Raw genomic sequence first — 24,563 nt, forward strand, 5'->3', positions numbered from 1 at the left:
ACACTGCACTTGTCCCTATTCTGGTAATACAATTTGGGTATGAGCAATGCCCGGAGTCCTATTGAGTCTCTTAGGGAACTCTGGCACACTCAAATTGGAGAAAGGCTTTGGATTAATGGTCTTTGAGTTGGTTTATGTCGTAACTCAGAGAGAAAGTCAAGAATCAGGCCTCCTCTGGTTGTACTTTCTTTGTATTTTTCTGTTCTGATATAGTTTGTTATTCTGGTTTGTAATAAGTTGTAATAAACACTTGGGGCTGACTAGTGAAAAGGGTGGGTAACTATGCATGCAAGGGTAGAAAACATGCCTATATGGTTTTTTAACTCCTGTATATTCGAACTTTACCTAGAGACCATGCCTATAGGATACTTTTTCAACTTCACGTAGAAAACATGCCTATAGGGTACTTTTAATTTTGCATATTCAACTTCATATAGAAAACTTGCCTATAGGATACTTTTAATTCTACATATTCAAACTTCATTTAGATGCTATGTCTATAAGATTTAAAACGAGTAATGCATAGAAATCATGCCTATAGGAGTTTCTTAAATCAATCTGATTCGCTTTCATTCGTAGTAAATGTTAGATAACATGCTCCTAGGAATTAAAGTCGGTAATAGTAGATACTACCACCTACAGAACCTGTAACCAGTTCAGTTTTTTTTGTTCATTCTGCTTCTATTAATAACCTAATTCCCTCGCTTAACAAGGTTTAACAAGAATGCTTATAGGATTTCGAATAATTTATTTCAAGCTTCTACTATCTCATCACCTTTTAAATTCGGTAGATATCATGCCTATAGGACCCTGTCTAAACACTTAGGCAAGCCTTAGAATAATAACTGTAAAACTGAATCTGTTAATCACTACAACCAACAGGCAGGCCTGATTCAGACTTCTTAGCTGAGTTATGCAATAAACTAAAACTGCCTCAACAATCTCATCTCCCTCATCTTTAATGGTTTTCAATTAAACCTAAGCAGTATGTGTAAGACATGTTACTTTATGTGTTTGTTCGAGAAGGTATACTTGAGCCTATATGCCTATGCGTTTCCCCTTTTATATGCAATATGTATTTTTGTATGTCGCCTTAGAATTTTTACCTTTGAAACTCCAAATAAGCCCAGCATCCCTCCCTTTTAGGATTAGTAGTCCTAAGTGCCTCCGGGATTGATAGGAATGGGACGGGTAATAGCATGCAATAAGTAATCGAGACCAATCCGCGCTTTAATACCTTAACAGGGTGGGAAGGGTAGATATGGATATGATGACCACGCGATAATGTCACGTGTAGCCCCTCATTGAGGAGTGATTACCGGACATTGTGTGGGGTGATCCATATTTTCAATAAACCTAGGACCCCCTTTCCTTTATTCTTTAATCATTTAGCAATTTAACTCTTTATTCTAAAAAAATCATCTTTTTTAATTGTTCTTTCAAAACTTGTTTACTTTCAAAACATTATGTGTTGAAATCCCCTATTATTTGAGCCTTATTTTCTTACACGTTAATTGCACCTCAATTCACAATAATTGTCTGGCCGGGAACCACACTAATGAATTCTGAGAGGTACCTAACGCCTTCCCTTTAATTTAAAGCCCTTACCCTATCTCTAGTTATTCAAATCGAACTCTTTTGGTGTCCTAATGCACCCTAATCACTAGGTGGCGACTCTCCAAATTCAAACCCAGTTCCCAAAAGGAATGAGTTGTCTCTACAAATGTCATAAATCTTATTTCCGCATAGGAAAAAAAGGGGGCGCGATAGCATGGCGACTCTGCTGGGGATCTTTAGGCCTTTACCATTTCAGACTATTATTGTGGATTTATACCTCTTTATGTGCCACTACTTGTTTATTTCTTTTAAGCATTTAACTTCCTTTTCAACTGCAAAACTGACTTGTCTTCTTTGTTTCTTTCCTTACTACTGCTTTAAATTATGAAACTGTTGTATTTACCGCTTTCTTAACGTGAAAATACGTGCCAAAATGCTTTTAATTATTGCATAATCATGCTCAACATAATATTCCACTTGTGCCAAACAAATACCATAGCAACGCTTATAATGAGTGGTTGCGCTCTTCCGATATTATCACCCCCAAATCTGGAAAAGGCATATTTGCGGTAAAACCAATCGATCAATGGTGTAGTCGACGGTTCCATGCCTTTCCCCCTTAAGTTGTCCGCTCAAGGGGACCAGTCTAAAATCCCATAGAAACCTTACTCTGTTTAAATTGTGCATGCGTCATGGTCAAACCTAGCCGAGTCAGTTATGTTGTCCGCATAATGACTCTGTAAGATAGCCTTATACTTTGTCCACTGGGTTTCCCCAAAACCCAAACGGACACTACCACGTTCTGTGCATTAATTTGGACAACTAAATGTTTTTATGCTATTTGTTGATATTAAATAGTCGAGTTCGGTGGGGGTAAGGGCCTAACCTTATTTGTGTTGCAGGAATATGAGGCACGAAGTCCCCATTTTTGGGATGATTAGTATGCCCCCACTCTTGCTAGACTGGTGGAGGAGTCTTCCATCAAATTACAAAATCAATGAGTGGAAAGAGAGGGTCACCAAAGCTAGCGAAAAGTTGGAATATCTGGAATACAGTCTGCTGGAATCGGAAGGAAAAGTGAGGAAGAAAGTCACCGGCTGCCAGAACGCTGAGGGAAACGAAGGAAAACACCTGGCAAAGGCATTTTTACTTGTGAACCTACGCGAGCTAGAGGATATAAACGAGAGCATTCAACCTGAGGAAGGTCCTTCAAGAACCAAATAGATAGGAGTTTTCTTTTGCTTTATGAAATGTAATAAGGCCAATGGCCATTAATGACATTTTATTTCTTATTATTTAGTGTCGATTTGGGACCGCCTACTTTTATCAATAAAATGAGGCATTTAGCATTTTAAGTTCTCCAAATCAATTTGTCGCTAGGCCTACCTCAGGCACAAAGAGGTCCTCCAAATTAGGACACGATTTACATTTTTGCGCTATGTGTTTAAATATCGCAACATTTTCTTATAATCCTCACTAACTTGGTTACCTTTTGTTTTATTTTTTGTTTTTATTTTTATTATTCCCCTCCCCAAATGTTAGTTCGTGCACTCTGGCAACATCATCCTACTCCACGAGATCCAGGGGCCCTCCACCCACTCCTCCTCTTAGTCCTGTCAAAAACAAGAACAAAGAGAAAATGGAAGATTTGAACAACGCCAGAAAGGAAAACTCAACTGAAAGGGTAGAAGTCACTCATGCATCCCAACTCGAACAAAAGCTGTTGAAATTCCAAGAAGAACTTGTTCAGGTTCGGAATTTGGTAAATCTATTATTTTCCCTCACCACTCCAGATGTCAATTTCCCAAATGCTCAGAACCCCACACCTCCACAAAATATCCCAAAGCAACAAAACCATCTCATTCCTCACCACCACTACAACACCTGCCATACTTCAAACAATACTCCGGTACTCATCCCAGAACCTCAAAACTCCACAAATGACCATTTCCACACACCAGGCCACTAACACTCCTATCTACGTGGGATATGAGTAAACCTGGGAAGAATTCAACAACTGGTCATACTATCCACTGGAGCAGCCAATACCACATCTAGAGCAGACCTTCCAACCGGCCGATGTTATCTATGGGTCAGAAGAAGAGGAAGCACTGGCAGCTATGAAAAACTTGTTCTTAGAGGACAATGACATGGATTGTTGTGTTTTCCTCGAGGAGGAGGGGGAGGAAGGCCCTTCCATACAGGCTGTAAGCAGAGGAGCACGCCTCAATAACTGGACCATCAGAACAACTAGGTCCCGTCGAGCCTCGGGGTAGCAAGGCTAAAATAAGCACTGTTTGATTTACTAAAAGATTTTTATTTTTCGCATGTTTTCGATTCCTACAATAAGATCTCCAATGTTCAAAATAATTATTATGCAATTTATCAAAGCATTTTGACTTTTCTTATGAATCAACACTTATTACTATAGTTTTCTTTCATTACTTTACTTATACAACATTACTATTACTTATCTTGATGAACCGATGACTGTGACATGCAACGAGACAACACAACAAACGGCCATATATTCAGAAGAAGATGACATACCAGAAGAGATTGTTAAATAAGTAGAGGATTTTGAGAACATACCTAAGTCCAACCTGGACGAAACAGAAGTTGTTAACCTGGGAGATGCAGAAAACGTCAAAGAAACACGAATCAATATCCACTTATCACCGCCAGAAAAGAAGGAATACACGGAATTTCTAAGGGAATATGAGGACATATTCACCTGGTCGTATGATGACATGACTAGTCTAAGTATGTCTATTATGGCTCACAAACTGCCAACCGATCCGACATGTCCTCCGGTAAAGCAAAAGCTCAGGAAATTCAAGCCTGATATGAGTCTGAAAATCAAGGAAGAGGTCACTAAGCAGGTCAAATCTAAGGTTTTCAGGGTAGTATAATACCCGACATGGTTAGCCAACATCGTGTCAGTACCAAAGAAAGATGGGAAGGTTAGAATCAGTGTCGACTACCGGGATCTCAACCGGGTCAGTCCGAAACACGACTTCCCCTTGCCAAACATACACATCCTAATTGACAATTGCGCCAAGCATGAGTTGCAATCATTTATAGATTGTTTCGCTGGGTATCATCAAATCTGGATGGATGAAGAAGATGCTGAGAAAACAGCTTTCATTATGTTGTGGGGAATGTACTGTTACAAGATGATGTTGTTTGGGTTAAAGAATGCAGGGGTCACCTACATGAGGGCCATGACTACCATTTTCCATGATATGATACACAAGGAGATAGAGGTGTACGTAGATGATGTTATTATCAAGTCCAAGAAAGCCACTGATCACATAGAAGATTTGAGGAAGTTTTTCAATAGATTGCGAAGGTACAATCTGAAACTGAATCCCGCAAAATGTGTATTTAGGGTTCCTGCCAGAAAGCTACTTGGGTTTATTGTGAGTCGCCGAGGAATAGAACTAGATCCATCAAAGGTCAAAGCTATTCAAGAATTGCCACCGCCAAAAAACAAGAAGGACGTGATGAGTTTCTTGGGGAGACTCAATTACATCAGCCGGTTCATAGTACAGTCTACAGTTATCTGTGAGCCAATCTTTAAGATGTTAAAGAAAGACGCCGCTACCAAATGGACTGATGACTACTAAAAAGCTTTCGACAGAATCAAGGAATACCTGTCAGCACTACCAGTTTTGGTCTCACCCGAGCCAGGTAGACCTCTATTACTCTACCTTGCAGTATTGGATAGAGCTTTCGGTTGCGTTATGGGGTAGCATGATGATACGGGGAGGAAGGAGTAGGCCATCTATTATCTCAGTAAGAAGTTCACCTCGTACGAGGCCCGGTATTCTCTATTATAATGCACCTGTTGTGCTTTGACTTGGGTAGCTCAGAAGCTGAGGCACCACTTCTGTGCTTACACTACATATCTTATATCAAGGATGGATCCTTTGAGGTACATCTTTCAGAAGCCCATGCCCACTGTCAAGCTAGCCAAGTGGCAAATCCTATTGAGTGAATTTGACATTGTCTACGTGACTTAGAAGGCAATCAAGGGACAGGCACTAGCAGATCACCTTGTTGAAAATCCCGTGGAAGGAGAATACGAACCCCTAAAAATGTATTTTCCCGACGAGGAGGTATCGTTCATAGGAGAAGACATTGTAGAATCCTATGATGGTTAGAGAATGTTTTTTGATGGAGCAGAAAATTTCAAAAGAGTTGGCATAGGAGCAGTCCTAGTATCGGAAACCAGTCAACATTACCCGGTGTCTACCAAACTTAGATTCCCGTGCACCAACAACATGGCCGAATACGAAACTTGCATCTTAGGGCTCAAGATGGCCATCAACATGAACATTCAAGAATTGCTAGTGATTGGAGATTCATACTTGCTTATACATAAGGTACGAGAAGAATGGGCAACCAAGAACTCCAAGATACTTCTGTATCTACATCATGTACAGGAATTGAGAAAGAGGTTTATAAAGACAGAATTCTAGCATGTTCATAGAATCCAGAATGAGTTCGTCAATGCATTGGCTACCTTGTCATCCATGATACAACATCCAGACAAGAACTTCATTGATCCCATTCCAGTAAAGATCAATGATCAGCCAGCTTATTGTGCCCATGTTGAAGAAGAAGCAGACGAAAAGCCTTGGTTTCATGACAATAAGAAATATTTGGCAAGGGGCAAATACCCAGAACTTGCGAATCCTACTCAGAAACACACCCTTCGGAGGTTGTCCAACAATTTCTTCCACAGCGGAGGAATCCTGTATAGGAGGACTCCTGATTTGGGATTTCTAAGGTGTGTGGACGCAAAAGAAGCATCCAGGCTACTAGAGGAAATTCACACTAGGACCTATGGTCCACATATGAATGGCTTTGTCTTAGAAAAGAAGATACTCTGAGCCGATTACTTTTGGATGACTATGGAAACAGACTACATCTAGTATGTCCGAAAATGCCACCACTGCCATATACATGTAGACATGATAAAGGTACCTCCAAACAAGCTTAATGCAACAAGCTCACCACGGTCGTTCGCCGCTTGGGGAATGGATGTTATTGGACCAATCAAGCCTGCTGCCTCCAACGAGCACAGGTTTATCCTAGTAGCAATCAAATATTTCACCAAATGGGTCGAAGTGGCATCTTACAGAGTAGTGACTAAGAAAGTCATGGCAGACTTTGTCCGCGACCGCATTGTTTGTCGATTCAGGATTCCAGAATCAATCATTACCGATAATGGCTCAAACCTCAACAGTGACTTGATGAAAGCCATGTGTGAAATTTTCAAGATCAGATATAAGAATTCTACAGCCTACAAACCTTAATGAACGGAGCCGTAGAGGCTGCCAACAAGAATATCAAGAAGATATTGAAGAAAACGATAGATAAGTATAATCAATGGCACGAGAAGTTGTCATTTGCTCTATTAGGGTATCGCACCATAGTCCGCACATCAACTGGGGCAACCCCCTATATGATGTTTATGGTACAAAAGCCGTCATTCTCGCCGAAGTGGAAATTCCTTCTCTAAGGATCATACAGGAAGTTGAGCTCGACGATGTAGAGTGGGTGAAAAGTCGTTATGAGCAACTAGCTCTTATAGATGGGAAAATAATAAATGCAGTTTGTCATGGTCAACTTTATCAGAACAAAATGTCCAGATCCTTCAACAAAAGTGTCAAGCCGAGACAGTTCACACCGGAGCAACTGGCGTTAAAGAAGATTTTCCCACATCAAGATGAAGCAAAAGGGAAGTTCTCTCCCAACTGGCAGGGTCCATACATGGTTCACCGGGTCCTGACAGGAGGAGCCCTCATACTTGCAAAAATGGACGGAGAAGTCTGGACGAAGCCGATCAACTCAGATGCAGTCAAGCATTACTATGTGTAATCTTATTCTTTCCTATATGATGTAAATTGAACTATGCCTGACCTGATTCCCGTTTAAGAGGGGATACGTAGGAAACCCTATGGGTTCGATCACAATTCAATAAAATTTCCATTTTCCCCCGCAATTGGAAAATGGGGCAGAATTTTGAGGAGGACCCTCAAAATTCCGAAGTTGATTTCAGCCAATCATCGCAAGCAACAGTCAAAAACATCAACCCATTAAACTGGGGCAGAATTTTGAGGAGGACCCTCAAAATTCCATAGCAAGAGAGGTTGCAATGTTCTGAACCACGTCACAGTTATCGGTTCATCTAAAAAATTATTATTATTATTATGTCATATTTTTACTAAATCATGCATGTCTATTACTGAAACTACCTTGTTTAGCAATGCTACCCCAAGGATACATATAGTATCACCAGTTCAAAGCCGAGCAGTTCAAGCAGAGCCAGTGGGGGATACGAACTAATTGTCCTTTTTTTTTACAAAACTCACGATTTTTTAGATGTAGGCACTTGAATTGCAAAATCATCGAATATACTATACACTCACGAGACAAACATTATTCAGGCATACAACTCTCAGAACCATTGCACTTACTCACAGTTGTTATCCGCACACAACAGTGTCCCCAGAAGGCACAATATCCCCAGCAATTACAATATCGCAATATGCTATCAGCTAAGAAAGTTCTATTACCATTAGCTATCTTATCTTTGCATAAGGCTACTATTCTGCCTTTCGAGGTTAAGCTCTACCTCCATTTGCATTCTTACATTGCATAAGGCTGCCATTCTGCCTTCCGAGACTAAGTTCTGTCCCCATCTGCATTCTTGCATTGCATAAGGCTACCATTCTGCCTTCCGAGACTAAGCGTTGTCTCCATCTGTATTTCTGCATTGCATAAGGCTACCATTCTGCTTTCTGAGACTAAGCTCTGTCTCCATCTGCATTCTTGCATTGCATAAGGCTACCATTCTACCTTCCGAGACTAAGTGTTGTCTCTATCTGCGTTTCTGCATCGCATAAGGCTACCATTCTGCCTTCTGAGGTTAAGCTCTACCTCCATCTGCATTCTTACATTGCATAAGGCTACCATTCTACCTTCCGAGACTAAGCGCTGTCTCCATCTGCATTTCTGCATTGCATAAGGCTACCATTCTGCCTTCTGAGGTTAAGTTCTACCTCCTCCTACATTGCATAGGCTGAAAGATCACCACCTCTATATTTGCATGGTTGAAAGATCGCCGCCTTTACATTTGCATGGCTGAAAGATAGCCACCTCTACATTTTGCAGGGCTGAAAGATTGCCACCTATCACATTTCATGGAATGAAAGATCGCCAAATTGTCCAAAGGCATCATTGTTCGGAGGCATCATTCTCATATCCCGAGAATGTCATGCCATGGCGTGAGGACCCCTTTTAATCTTTTGCATATCATTATTAGAAGGCATCATGGTTCGGAGGTATCATTCTCATAGCCCGAGAGCGTCATTTCACGGCCTGCGAATCCTTTATTATACGCCTCATGGCCCAGGACATCATGATCTAAGGATGTTATCCTAACCGCTCAAAGACAACATTCATGGTTCGACGGGAATTTGCATCATGTTTAAATTACGCACCATATATGCTTGTATTACTTATTTGCAGGAAATCCGGTGAGCAACGGCCGTCTCGGCAGGAGCAATCCTGCTCTGGTTCCCGCAGCCCTATCAGACTCCAACCATTCACCCCGTCATTAATATTGCATCCGTTCTTGAAAAGTCTCCATCGGCATACTCCACCGACGGATCCTGAACTACATATGGCCTGATTCCAGTAAGATCAGAGATATGTAGGCAGCTCAGAATCTAGAGCACGACCTAAGTTTCCTTGAACCATTTCGTTCAGTCAAAATTGGTCATCATGTCTTTACCCGACAACACTTTCATCCTTCCCGTGTAAAGAGGGGCAGCTGTTGATACCCAATTTTTCCCTATATATTTTTAATATGCAAAATACTTTCAAAATAGCATATGTATACATATATAAGTATGTCCAAATGTTTTATTATTTTTTCTAATTTTCAAAGATTTTTTAAATTAATTTATTGCCCTATTTTTATCCATAAAAACCTAATAATTATTCCCCAAATTATCTTTTTTTGTGATTAATTTATGGGACTCTGACATTTATGCCAAAATATAGCTAATGTGATTTTTTCATATTTGTACAAATTTATTTAGTATTTTTAAAACTAAATTGCATATAATTGCAATATTAGCGTCTTTTTAGATTTAATTACGTTTATGTCTATAAAAACTAGGTCCAATATTTTTAATTTGATAATTTTATGCTATTAATCATTTTAGTACCTTTAATATATTTTCAGAAATTATTTTACTATTTTTGTGAATCAAATATGGAAAAATGGCTATTTTAATGTTAGCCCATTTTTCATTTCAGGTTTAGCCGGATTTGGCACCCCAATTGGACCCAATTTTAAACCCAATTACCATGACCCAATCCCTGTCTGAACCGACCTACGACCCAACTAAATAACCCGCCCGGATTCCCTTTTAATCCTAGCCGTTGATTGCCTAGATCAACGGCTCACATCTGCCCCTTCCTTTTTTAACCTGAACTAACCCCTAACCCTAATCATTTGTCACAAGTATCCACCTTTAAATTCCCCCTTCTCCCAATTCTCTCTCAAACCCTAGCCGCCGCCCTCAATTAACACCTGAAAATCTCTCAAATCTATGGCCTCCGAAGCCATTGAAGGCCTGTATCTACCTCCTTTGGCTCCTACATGCCCGATTGTTATGGTTTCATGGCCAGATCTCGAAGAAGTTTGGTCCAGACCTTGGTGATTTCAGTTCTATGGCTGTCTCCGATCACTTTCGAACTTACTCCGGCCAGCCATGGCCATTGAAGCCTGACTTTTGACTTCTTTACTTAAGATTGATGATTTTCCAAGCCTTTCTCACCATTTGGGGTTCTTCCGAAACCCTAGCCTTTGAGGTTCTTCCGATTTCTTTAGATCTGTGTTTACTCTAAACTTCTAAACGCTTTTCTCAAGGTTCCTTTCAAAACTCTGCCTCCAAAATCCGTTGTCTTTTCCGATTTAGGTTTTGTTAAAGTTGTTTTGAAGCTTTCTCTGATTTTTAACATGTTCTACTGTGTTCTTTATGTTGTTCTTCTACTGGAGTTTGCATGTTAAAAGTCTTAGTTTCTTTTGAGGTTTTTGAATCTACTTTTGTTAGTATTTGTGTAATTTACTCGTTTTCATCTGTAGAACTCGATTGATGGTGAAAACCCTAAAATTTGGGGTTCAATCGAGTTCTGAGGCTATTTTCTATGTCATTTACTTGGTTGTCATGCTCTGAATTCGATTGATTTCAAAGCTCTAACCTCTTTGGACCTATTCGAGCTTCTGAAGCTGCCTCATCTATTGCTCGACTAGATTCAAAATCTTTTTGTTTCATTCTTTGTTTCTTTATGTGATTTTGACTTCCTTGAAACTAGACTACAGTTTTCATAAAAGTCTTTTTACTTGACCCCTTTGCATGCTATTTGATACTCTCTCTTTTCTCTATTACTGAGTTACTAAGATTGACCTATATGACTACCATGTTTCGATAGTCCACTACTTACTGACTTCGTGATTGCATGACACTTCTCTTTGTCCTAAATTCAGCCTTGCATGCCTAATACTTATGCACTCTTTTATATGTTGAATTTACCTCTGAAATGACATTTAATTTTGGACTGATTTCAAACCTCCTTGTGTAATTTTGATTGCATTCATGTGTTAAGTGATTGGCTCTTACTTTGTTTCGCCTTACTGAATCCCCTATTTTTTGGGTTGATTTGAAAACTTTCCCTAGACTTTCAATTCTCCAATTTCTGACTTGGTTTATTTGTTTATTTATGGGAACCCATGTCACTCTCCATAAATCAGTGATTTTGAAATCCTTGACTCCCTGATTTGCTATGTACTGATTTTCGATTGTCTCCATATGCTGCAACTTTACTTTATTTTCTTACCTTATTTGGCTAATCGAGTATTTCAAAGATTCTTTCCTTAATTAAACCTCTATGCAATTACCCCTAATTGTCTACTCTGCACCTGATGCTTACTTGATTTCCTTCCTTAAATGTTTTATGCCCATTACCATTTGATTTCAACTCCTTAATTAAAGGAAGTCCTTATACTGATTTGATTTTAATTGGTACATAGTTCCATAATTACTGCTAAGCTATGATTCTTGCCTTATTTTCTACTTGTTTTCAAACTATAAATACCCTGCTCTTTCATTAACACAGACACACGAACACTCTGAGTTCTAAAATCACTTTCACTCAAAAAATACTCTTTTCTGCTTTACTACTTGTACTGTGGCATGTTTTCAAAGTTCTGCTACCTGTCTTTACTATATTTTGCTTCTCTGAACTGGTATGTTCTGATTAAGATTTCAGCATCACAACAATATGTCTACTTAATCATTTTACTTGTTTGTCTGCCTACTACTTGTGTTTAATTCAGTACTTAATTTAGCAATTCTGCATGTTTTGAATTTATGATGTATCCTAAACCCTACCCCAATGTGTTTGGTACTGATGGCTTATTTTAGGCATGATAGTGTTGAGTATTGCTGTCTATGACTCAAACCTCTATGTTACCACTATATGTTGTGTATTCTGGTTGATTCTGTAAGCATAGCAACACTCCCTATTGTTGTGCATGCCTAGAATTAACTAGTGCCTAAGTACATAGGCTCTTTGCAAGCTCCCAATCCTTGAACCCCTTTTATGTGAAGTTATCAATTTTGTAACTGTTTCCCAGCACCTCTTTCCTCTCCTTTACTTCTTTAGTTCTTAAAATTCTGTTTCTGCACTTCCACTCTCTCTTAGACTTAAGTTCTGCCCCCCTATTGTGAGTCTTGCCTTGGGACCCATGAGCTCCCTCTAAACTTGGACACTTAAGGGCTGGCACTTCTACACTGCACATGTCCCTATTCTGGTAATATAATTTGGGTGTTAGCACTGCCCGGAGTCCCATTGAGTCTCTTAGGGAACTCTGACACACTCAAATTGGAGAAAGGCTTTGGATCAATAGTCTTTGAGTTGGTTTATCTTTTAACTCGGAGAGGAAGTCAAAAATCAGGCCTCCTCTGGTTGTACTCTCTTTGTATTTTTCTGTTCTGATGTAGTTTGTTATTCAGGTTTGTAATAAGTTGTAATAAACACTTGGGGCTGGCTAGTGAAAAGGGTGGGTAACTATGCATGCAAGGGTAGAAAACATGCCTATAGGGTGTTTTAACTCCTCCATATTCGAACTTCACCTAGAGACCATGCCTAAAGGATACTTTTTCAACTTCACATAGAAAACTTGCCTATAGGGTACTTTTAATTCTACATATTCAACTTCATATAGAAAACCTCCCTATAAGGTACTTTTAATTCTGCATATTCAAATTTCATTTAGATGTCATGTCTATAAGGTTTAAAATGAGTAATGCATAGAAATCATGCCTATATGGGTTTCTTAAATCAATTTGATTCGCTTTCATTCGCAGTCAATGTTAGATAACATGCTCCTAGGAATTAAAGTCGGTAATAGTAGATATTACCACCTGCAGAACCTGTAACTAGTTCAGTTTTTTTGTTCATTCTGCTTCTCTTAATAACCTAATTCCCTCGCTTAACAAGGTTTAACAAGCATGCTTATAGGATTTCGAATAATTTATTTCAAGCTTCTACTATCTCATCACCTTTTAAATTCAGTAGATATCATGCCTATAGGACCCCGTCTAAACACTTAGACAAGCCTTAGAATAATAACTGTAAAACTGAATCTGTTAATCACTACAACCAGCAGGCAGGCCTGATTCGGACTTCTTGTCTGAGTTATGCAATAAACTAAAACTGCCTTAACAATCTCATCTCCCTCGTCTTTAATGCTTTTCAATTAGACCTAAGCAGTATGTGTAAGACATGTTACTTTATGTGTTTGTTCGAGAAGGTATACTTGAGCCTATATGCTTATGTGTTTCCCCTTTTATATGCAAATATGTGTTTTTGTATGCCGCCTTAGAATTTTTACCTTTGAAACTCTAAATAAGCCCAGCATCCCTCCCTTTTAGGATTAGTAGTCCTAAGTGCCTCCGTGATTGATAGGAATGGGACGGGTAATAGCATGCAATAAGTAATCGAGACCAATCTGCGCTTTAATACCTTAACGGGGTGGGAAGGGTAGATATGGATATGATGGCCACGCGATAATGTCACGTGTAGCCCCTCATTGAGGAGTGATTACCGGACCTTGTGTGGGGTGATCTATATTTTCAATAAACCTAGGACCCCCTTTCCTTTATTCTTTATTATTTTAGCAATTTAACTCCCTATTCTAAAAAATTAGCTTTTCTAATTATTCTTTCAAAACTTGTTTACTTTCTAACCATTATGTGTTGAAATACCTTATCATTTGAGCCTTATTTGCTTATACGTTAATTGCACCTCAATTCACAATAATTGTCTGGTCGGGAACCATACTACTGGATTCTGGGGGGTGCCTAACACATTCCCCTTAGAATAATTTCAAGCCTTTACCCTATCTCTGGTTATTCAAATAGAACTCGTTTGGTGTCCTAATGCACCCTAATCATTAGGTGGCGACTCTGCAAATTCAAACCCAGTTCCAAAAAGGAATGAGTTGTTTCTCCAAATGTCATAAACCCGATTTTTGCTTAGGAAAAAAAGGGGCGCAACAATTGTTTGGGCTGAGTGATATGTTCATGTGAGCCCTTGCGACTTGAGAGTTTGATGACTGAGGTGAACCTCAGAGCCATGTTGAGGGAGTATTATTTTGATCAGAGCCTTATTGGCTTATTATTATCATTATTTGGATTGGATTGCACGCTGCAACAGATCTTATTGGCTTATTATTATCTTTTTTTGTCAAGTGGAAAAATTTGTTGAACTAAGTATAATTATTTACAAGTACACATGCTCATTGGACTGTAGAGGCAGAATCATACAAAAATAACTATGAAACTCTCGCTAGACTAACTAATACCAGTTTCAAGATCTATAACGGCTCACCTTCTAGGAAGGGTATCAGTTGTACAGGCAAGAATAAACTGGTAGCTCCTAGCCTGGATAACCTCTTAATCTATCTAGTTCATTCTGCCATTTGGAGTATCTTTGCCCAATAATATACAACTGTACAGCTATTTATTTCAGTTTGTCTATATATGTTCTCTTCAGTTGTTGAAATGTTCTACTATTTCTTTCCATCCAAACATGATAGACTATGGCTCCAAATATGAAGGCAAGAATGGCTGCTTTTGGATGCTTGCTTCTTCTTATGTTTTTCAGCCAAACTAGTTCCTCATTCCATGATCTCACTTGTCTTTGCATTCCTGTCCATTGAAGCAGTTTCTGCTATATAGTCTTGGAGTAACTATATTCAAATAATAGGTGAGTGAGTGTTTCTTCTGTATCAGTTAGGCGTAGCACACACTCACTTTGCACTTGTATTCCCTATTTTTGTACTCTATCCATTATTACCAATCTGTGTTGAAGAGCCATCCACAGAATGAACTGATGTTTTGGTATCATGCCTTTACTAAGAATCACGCTTTTCCAATAGACTTTAGGGTATTGAGGAAGACTGTCCTTATAGGCTTTCTTAATGTTGAATTTGGCATTTGTTGCATAAGTCTGTATTCTATCCATGTCTGGTGCTAGCCATTGTCTAGCTTCAAATATCTTTCTAACCACCGAACTTGTTTGTCTTGGTATTCTCATTTCCTTTAAGTCTTGTCCTTTAATGTATTGATGTTGAATCCATAAGACCCAAAGTGTATCTTTTTCTGAGAGATTTCCCATAATAGCTTCAGTATTGCAGCTCTATTCTACAGGGTGAAGTTGAGTATATTCAGTCCACTAGTAGAACTTGGATGACATATTGTCTCCCAGGAAATGGGTGCCTTGTTATCGTTCTTCTTTGTACCATGCCAGAGGAAGTTTCTGCAAATGGTTGTAACTAGTTTAACTACTTTTTGGGAGTAGAAAAATCTGAGCCCAATAGGTTTGAATCTCAAACAAAACACTTTTTATCAATTAAAGTCTTCATGTATAAGATAGAAACTTAAAAGACCAACGCCTGACCCTTGCCACAATCTTTTCCACCAAAGGCATACACTAGTTAATAGTTAGTTTTGTAGTAGAAGTGGTACTCCTAGGTATTTGAAGGGAAGGCTGCCAAGAGAGAAATGAAGTTCAGTCAGGAGTTGTTGTCTGAATTCAGCCTTGACACCAGCAATGTATAGGGAGATCTTCTCCATATTAGCTTTAAGTCCTGATACAGATGAGAAGTGCTCAAAATAATTCATCATGAGTTACACTAAATTTTTGTTTGCTCTACAACATAGGAGTAGATCATCAGCAAAACAAATATGAGTGATGTAATGCTTGGAGCATTTAGGATGATAGTTGAAGTTTGGAATTCTTTGTAGCTGCTTTAGTGCTCTATTTAGGTATTCCATCATAAGCACAAAGAGATATGGTGACAACGGATCCCCTTGTTGTAGACCTTTCTTTGCTGGGAATCTAGTTGTTATACCACCATTTATCAACAATGTATAACGTATTGTGGTTACACACTCCATGATCAGGTTCACCAGCTTGTGAGGAATCTCATATTCAATCTGTCGTTGCCTAAGAATGCTTCTTTCAACTGAGTCATAGGCTTTTCTAATGTCTACCTTTATAATGCATCTTGGAGACACTGATTTTTGAGTAGCTTACTTGTTTTAAAGAACTGGTGGATAGCTTCTATCACTTCATCCCCTATTGTTGACCAGAATGTCCTATATAATTCAGTCGGGTATCCATCTAATCTTAGTGCTTTATCATCTGGAAGATTCATCACTGATTGACAGACTTCTTCTTTTGTCACAGGGTTCAACATTGATTGTTGTTGTGCTAGGGTCAAAGTGGGGCCATCTCTAGCTATGGTGATGTCAAAACTAGGCAATATAGGAGCTGCCTCTCCCAGCAACTTCTTGAAAAAGTTGATAAACTCATGTTGAATCTGGTCTGGCTCAGTTAGTCTAGCATTTTGCTCATTTAGATGTGTGATACTTTGTTCCTTGCTTGTCTAGGTTTTAGATAGACATGGAAGTACTTGGAGTTTGAATCCCTTTGTGTTATCCATATATCTCTTGATTTTTGTCTTAGTACTCTTTCCTGTATTGCATCCCATTTCCCAATCAGTGTAAGTGTCACTTTTTTCCTCCTCTATGAGTACTGGATTGAAATGATCATGATGTAAGGCCCTTTGAACTACCTCCAACTTCTTCTTCAGATCTCCAGTTTACTGTAAATGGAAGAAAATTCTTTGTGGATGTCCGTAGTTTGGATTTCCAGCATCTTCAGCTTTCTGCAGATCTTAAACATAGTGTGGCCCTGAATTTTGTTATGTCCAATCTCTTCTAACTGCTTCCCTATAATTCTCCTATTGAAGGAGTATTGTCAAGAGTCTGAAAGGTCTCTTGACTTTAAAACTGTTCACTACTTTATTCAACATGATTGAAGAGTGGTCTGAAACTCCTGTAAGCAAGTACATGGCTTCAATACTTGCATATGTATGGAACCAATTAGGGTTGCCAAAGGTCCAGACAATGTGGTTGTATATTCTCTCATCTACATCTCTTTTATTTCTCCAAGAGAATTGAAAATCTCATTTGGTGATTTGCCCTACACCAATATCCTCAATACATTGTTGGAAGTCTATAATTTCCTGTTGGTGTACTAGGGCTCCATTTATCCTATCCCCACAGATAGAACATTATTGAAGCCTCCTGAAATGATCCATGGGCCACTTAGATTTGCATGTATGGCCCTAAGTTGATCCCACAGAGGTTTCTTATCAGCAGTGGTATGCAATCCATAAACAAAGGTTCCAAAGTATCAGAAACTTGTATTTCTATCTTGGATGTAACAGTGGACAAGCTTGTTAGAGGATTGAAGTACTGTAGTTGTAACATTCAATTTCTTCCAACCTATCCAACCATTTGGTGATGATGAATAGTTATCTCCAAATTCGCATCCTGCTCCAAGCTTCTTTTGTATCAATGCAGCCTTTGACTCTTTCACTCTGGTTTCAAAGTATCCTACCATATCTATTTTATTATTAAACAAAATTAATTTAAACTATTTTTTTTGTAGGGCTTATTCATCCCCCTTATGTTCCAAGTGTATAAGATCATGGTAGGGGTGTCTCGTTTGCAATGAATCCTTTATCAATCAATTGATCATCCCTTATACTATATTGGTCTTTCTCAGGTTGTGTTCTCTCAAGTATCCTTAATGGATTAAATTGGTTCCTCTTGGCAATATCCCGTATGTCAATGTGATGGCCACCCTTTTTTTTGAACCATGGTTAACCACAACTTGTTTCCCTTTGTTTGACAGTTGCATTTGTATCTGAACATCTTGTGTTTCTTCTGTTGGTTTCTCAGCTGAAGGTGTCTTATGGGGTTTAGTTTTTTTGGAGATAACTGTGTCAATTGGCTCTACAGCCTTTGTCCTCCATTCCTATTTCTCCTTTTTCTTTTTTTTCTTTTCTTGCATTGCTTCTTTTTTGGCTGCACATGTTATAGTTGCCTTCGTTGACAGTTTTCAGTCGTGTGACCAAATTGGTTGAATTCTTGACAGAATATAGGATTTCACTGATATTCTACATCTTGATTCCAAATACTACAATCCGCCTTAATGATAGGGAGAACATCAGGTAGAGGTTGAGTAATATCGACCTCTATGAGCACTCTAGCATAGGAGACTCTATCATATTGAGCTGTGAGTTTATTAGTGCACAAAGGTTTTCCAATGTAGCTCGCTAGCCTTCCTAGATTTTTCTCAGCCCGGAATTGTATTGGTAAACCTTGGAACATCACCCATATAGGGACAATATGCATAGATTCATTTCTTATGTTGAAATCTAGAGTCCAATCTTTCAATACGATGGGTCTGTTATTGAATGTATAGGGGACATTTTGGATAATCATGTTCTTATCCTCTATAGATTCAAATCTAAAGATAAAATAACCATCGTCATGTAATAGTACCTTTGGTGTAGCCACTGGATTTCATACTCCATAGAAAAATTTGAGCATCTCTTTGAATGGTGGATTACCCTCCCCCCAATTACATAGCCAATTAGGGTATTTTTCCATTTTTGACATTGGAGCTCACTTCATTATGGTTCAATTCAACCAGCTTTACTCCATTCTTGATCACCGGTGGGTAGAACTTCAATTCCATTCCTTGTTTTTTCATTTGATTGACCTTGACCACCTCAGTAGGTCAATTTACGCGTTGCAGTTGACGTTCCTAGCTCCGGTAGGAATGAGGCTTCTAGGGGAATTATTGTGATTCCCGTCACCGGTAGGTGAGATTCATTCATCGATGCCATTTGCATGACTGTAGGTGCATTTCCTATCCCCGACAACCAACTGATAAGTTGTCTTGGACCTAATTGTTGTTCAATTCCAGATTCTGGTGTTACCAATCGACTAGTCGTTCCCTCAATTTGTTTTGTAGAGCTTTGTGTTATCGGAGCTTGTTGTTGATGGTTGTTCATGGCTGATGGAGTGCGTTAGCAATCCCGCTTAACGTGTGCCTCTAGAGAGAACCATCAATTTACAATACCCCGACATTCATTTATTATTGTTACTATTGTACATAGTTTTTGTTGTTGTTATTATTATTGTTATTGTTACCGTTATTGTTGTTATTATTATTATTATTATTATTATTATTATTATTATTATTATTATTATTATTATTTGGATCGGACTGTACGCCGTAACAAGCCATATTGACTTTTGATTAGCACTTGGGCAAGATCCGCCCCTCCGGAGTCTGACATACCAGTAGTGAGCGCAAGTACAGTGATATATACATGTGCTTTGGTGAGTGGCTTTTGAGCTAGGCAACCGTACAGTATTGAGTAATTTTTTGTGTGTGTGTGTGATGGAGTGGGGGCATTTGAGTCAGGTATCTTAAGTGTGTTGAGGGTGAGTGTACTTGATGATATCAATATGAGATTAGTTACTTGACATGTATATTTGACATGCAAACCTAGAGATGCATTTTGATCGTGCTAGACGTAATATGATATTTGATAATTTGACATATAGGCACGGAGATGCATATTCCTTATGCTAGACTGTATATGATTATTGATGGCTTAATATGTATATGGTCATGTAGGCATAGAGATGTATTTTCCTTCTGATAATTTATAAACAAAATTCTTATTTGGTGTTGTGAATTGGTGAATACAATTCTTCTTATAAACTCATGTTTATTTAATCTTTTGGGGTAAGATTTGTACTGGACTGTTATACTTGAAGCATGCCTATTTTTCCGTAACTGTCAACGAGCTGAGCCTATATATCTTGAGTTATTTAGCTTTACTATTTCCATTATATTACTACGAGTTGTTATTGGCCATTGGTATTGGACTTTGGCCTCCTTCCGAGCTCGTCGCTACTTTCAACCTGATTTTAGGTTTGTTACTTACTAAGTATATGGAGTCGGTTGTACTCATACTATACTTCTACACCTTGCATGTAGATCTTGGAGTTGATGTGTTGTGTATGGCGGGAGCTGGCATTGAAGATGTACCTGTTTTTTGAAATAGTTGCCACTTGTACTTGGGAGCTTTAGACATGAAAATCTGTTTATATATATTTCGAAAAAATATTGTATTTATTTCGTACCAGCTTTGTAAATTCTAAGTCTTAGAAGCTCATGATTTGTATTACAATCCTTGGGATTTGGTATAGAAATTCAGTTAATCTTACTCATTGATTCCTATTATTCTCATTTGAGTTATGTTAAATGTTATTTGGCTTACCTAGCAGGTTAGGTTAGATACCATCACGACTAGTTGGATTTTAGGTGTGTGTGTAAATATATATATATATTGACTAGTTGTACTTGTATTATTGAATAAATTTAAGGTCTCTTATGAAAATTTGGCTTTAGGTCACCTACACCATTGGAATGTTACGATTTTCAGTTTTAAAATTCCCACTTGATTTGTTAAATTGTGGAAACATCACCAACACTTGGGTTCCGTGGCGCTATAGTTAAATTTTACCACATCAATATTTGATATCATACATGGTTGATTTTTTTAGTTTATACTAAGTGAGCTAATAATGCATATATGAAAGTTGTGTAATAATTATTTTTACTTCACAAGCATAAAATTGATTGCAAACCAATTATTATTAGAGATAAACTATGTACTAGTATTTTAGTCCAAGCTCTACTATTTCAAAATTTATCTGAAAATTTATTTTACAAAAGCATTTCTCAAAATAAGTAGACTTTACAAATATAGCCAAATCAATTGTTTTACTTGCTCGCAAAGGTGAACTGGGTGGTTTTGGCTAGGGTTGTAGTTGTCACCCTTCATTAAATATGCATTTTCTCACATGAAGTAAAAACATTTCTAATATCTCGTACTTGAGATGTTGGAAAGCACTAAGGTATTGGGTGCAGAAAAAAAGAAGAAAAGAAATGGGAGAAAAAAGACTTGATATATTCTTGTGAAAGAATAGGGGCAATCATAACTACAAATTAGTAACTAAACGAGCTATAAATTTTTTATGATAAATACAAAATTCATAAGCTTTAAATTCTTGGAAGACACTAAATGTTGGTGGAAACCAATCATAAAAGAGAGAATGAGGGTTGCAATTTTAATTAATGTCGTGTCAGTATGTACTGATTTGTTAAAGGGTACATAAATGGGAAAATTTCTAAAAGCGGGGGGTGGGCGTAGGGGGGGTGGGGAATAGGAGTTCGAAACTTTTTTGATGCTTTTTTGGACAAAAAGTACGTTTCTAATACTAAAAAAAGAAAGTTACATAACTACGTAAAACGCAGTACTACTTTAACGGAAAGTTTGTCGTTAAAGTAAAACGCAGTATAGTACTGCGTGTTACTTAAAAATTAATTTTTTTTAACTAATTCGCAGTACTATATTGCGTTTTACTTAAAATTTGGGCCCAACTATATTTTATTAAAGCAATTCGCAGTACTATACTGCGTTTTAACTAAAACGCAGTATAATACTGCGAATTGCTTTAATAAAATAAAGCCCCTTCTTCTTCCTTGGACCACAGAACCGACGAACCCCATTAAAAAATTTCGGATTCTGCTGGTCCCCCCCCCCACCCTCCGCGTCAAAATTTAAAAAAAAAATGGGCCCCACCCGTCACCTAAAGAGTAAGGAGTGTAGGTCTCACACACAAGACAAGCTTTGGATTCCTTCTTTCGGGTGCAAAAATTCAATTTCAATCAAATTCAAAAAAAACTTAAATCGAGGTATTTCGATTTTGTTTATGTCGAAACTCGTATAGTACATGCATGTTTGTATTGTTTAATGTGATTCCATGTTAATTTGTGTTATGTTTGTGTTTAAATTTGTATCTTATTTATACCCCGATTGATTTATTAGCTTTGGTAGAAAATATTGTTAAAATTTGATAAATTATTTGTATTGTTAAAAAATTAATATTATTTATTTTGTTTGTTGTTCATATTTGTATTTTATGTTAGTTGTTTTTATATGTAACAGTGACCTTTTAGCGTAGTAAAATAATTAGCCTTTTAGGGTAGTAAAATATAGAGTCTTTTATGTAGTAAAATATAGAGCATTTTAGTGTAGTAAAATATAGAGTCTTTTAGCATAGTAAAATATAGAGCCTTTTAGCGTAGTAACATATAGAACCTTTTAGCGTAGAGTCTATGTAGTTTAAGTATGTAGTAACTGCAAACTCTATCCAATTACACTTTACAAAATTAATTATTTAATTTATAACAATAAACTTACAAAAGTAACAAATTAATATATGTTGTAAAATTAACTCCAATATCGAGCCTGGAACCCATACATAATTATTCAGTCCAATTTTAAACATAATTAATTATTTAATTTATTAAGCTAACAAAATTCTAAAAATGTTGAAATTGACACACATAATAATTAAGGATAACTTGGTGCTACCGGGCCTCAAATATCGAGCCTGGAACCCAATACATAATTATTCAGTCCAATTCAATAATTTTTAATTTAATTCCTTAAACTAACAAAATTCTAAAAATGTTGAAATTGACACGCATAATAATTAAAGATAACTTGGTGCTACCGGGCCTCAAATATCGAGCCTGGAACCCATACATAATTATTCGGTCTAATTCAGTAATTTTTAATTTAATTCCTTAAACTAACAAAATTCTAAAAATATTGAAATTGATACGCATAATAATTAAAGATAACTTGGTACTACCAGACTTCAAATATCGAGCCTGGAACTCATACATAATTATTCAGTCCAATTCAATAATTCTTAATTTAATTCCTTTAACTAACAAAATTCTAAAAATGTTGAAATTGACACGCATAATAATTAAAAATAATTTGGTGCTACCGCGCCTCAAATATCGAGCCTGAAACTCATACATAATTATTCAGTCCAATATTAAACATAATTAATTATTTAATTTATTAAGCTAACAAATTCTAAAAATATTGAAATTGACACACATAATAATTAAGGATAACTTGGTACTACCGGGCCTCAAATATCGAGCCTGGAACCCATACATAATTATTCAGTCCAATTCAATAATTTTTAATTTAATTCCTTAAATTAAATAAATTCTAAAAATGTTGAAATTGACACGCATAATAATTAAAGATAACTTGGTGCTATCGGGCCTCAAATATCGAACCTGGAACCCATATATAATTATGCAGTCCAATATTAAACATAATTAATTATTTAATTTATTAAGCTAACAAAATTCTAAAAATGTTGAAATTGAAACACATAATAATTAATGATAACTTGGTGCTACCGTGCCTCAAATATTGAGCCTAGAACCTATACATAATTATTCACTCCAATTCAATAATTTTTAATTTAATTCCTTAAACTAACAAAATTCTGAAAATGTTGAAATTGACAAGCATAATAATTAAAGATAACTCGGTGCTGCCGGGCCTCAAAAATCAAGCCTGGAACCTATGCATAATTATTCAGTCCAATTTTAAACATAATTAATTATTTAAATTATTAAGCTAACAAAATTCCAAAAATGTTGAAATTGACACGCATAATAATTAAGGATAACTTGGTGCTACCGGGCCTCAAATATCGATCCTGGAACCCGTACATAATTATTCAGTCCAATATTAAACATAATTAATTATTTAATTCCTTAAACTAACACACACAATTAATTTTGTTTAAATTATAGTAGACGACATGGACTTTCCTCCGCCTGCGCATCCTGGACCTGCCGAGGATCAGCTACTAGTGTTGCAGGGCGACCATAGGTCCTCCTTTGTATGGGAGGTACAACTATCGATGCAGGCTCTCCGCCCCAGGAGACCTGACGATTTGTGGGAGTTCATCGTGGAGCATCCTTTCCATGCCCGCGTAGTCGCGCGCCTACAGGCTACGGGCTTCTATACGATTTTTGAGCTTGGACAGATGCAGCTTGATTGGTCTCTCATCACGGCCTTGGAAGAGCGGTGGCGACCGGAGACGCACACTTTTCACTTGCCCACTGGAGAAGCCACCATCACGCTGGAGGATGTTCAGGTTTTGTACGGGCTGCGCGTAGATGGATGGGCCGTGGCACTGCCCCAGTACATTAGATCCATGACGCGTGCACAGTTTTTGGATATGATGGGGCATTTTACTGGTTATAGACCTCAGGGTGACGCTGGGGGCAGTCGCGTTGCTTTGTCAGCCATCAGAGATCATATGGCTGTTTTGCACCCAGTCATTACCGGTGAGACGGAGGATCTCCATATTGAGAGGTAAAAATACACGCGGTTGGTGCTGCTCCTGTTTTTCGGGTGTGTCTTGTTCTCGAACACTTCGGGGAGTCTCGTGAGTATGCGCTTTCTCCATCATCTTCAGCAACTGGATGATTTACCCTAGTACAGCTGAGGTGTTGTTGTTCTCGCATACCTGTCTAGGAGCATGTGCCAGTCAAGCATGGGCCCAGCGGTGGACATATGTGGTTTTCTG

The 24,563-nt window shown here is 37.8% G+C and overlaps 2 protein-coding genes across 2 annotated transcripts; both read left to right on the forward strand.

Annotated features, from left to right (window-relative positions):
- The first annotated feature begins 5,956 nt into the window (after positions 1-5,956).
- LOC138885808 (uncharacterized) lies at positions 5,957-6,455 on the forward strand. Its single transcript, XM_070166790.1, has 2 exons — positions 5,957-6,019; positions 6,156-6,455. Exons 1-2 carry the CDS (start codon positions 5,957-5,959, stop codon positions 6,453-6,455), a joined length of 363 nt encoding a protein of 120 aa, XP_070022891.1.
- Positions 6,456-23,789: 17,334 nt separating this feature from the next.
- Positions 23,790-24,353, forward strand: LOC138885809 (serine/threonine-protein phosphatase 7 long form homolog). Its single transcript, XM_070166791.1, has one exon. It carries the CDS (start codon positions 23,790-23,792, stop codon positions 24,351-24,353), a length of 564 nt encoding a protein of 187 aa, XP_070022892.1.
- Positions 24,354-24,563: the final 210 nt, after the last annotated feature.

This window comes from Nicotiana sylvestris, chromosome 2, assembly GCF_000393655.2.
Source record: "Nicotiana sylvestris chromosome 2, ASM39365v2, whole genome shotgun sequence".
Taxonomy (NCBI): domain Eukaryota; kingdom Viridiplantae; phylum Streptophyta; class Magnoliopsida; order Solanales; family Solanaceae; genus Nicotiana; species Nicotiana sylvestris.

What these genes read in the sequence shown, in the direction of transcription:
- LOC138885808 (XM_070166790.1), top strand. Translation starts at nt 5,957, where the DNA reads ATGGGCAACCAAGAACTCCAAGATACTTCTGTATCTACATCATGTACA. An exon ending in GTACAGGAATTGAGAAAGAG is followed by an intron (nt 6,020 to 6,155) that starts GTTTATAAAGAC and finishes ATCAATGATCAG; the next exon opens with CCAGCTTATTGTGCCCATGT.
- LOC138885809 (XM_070166791.1), top strand. Translation starts at nt 23,790, where the DNA reads ATGGACTTTCCTCCGCCTGCGCATCCTGGACCTGCCGAGGATCAGCTA.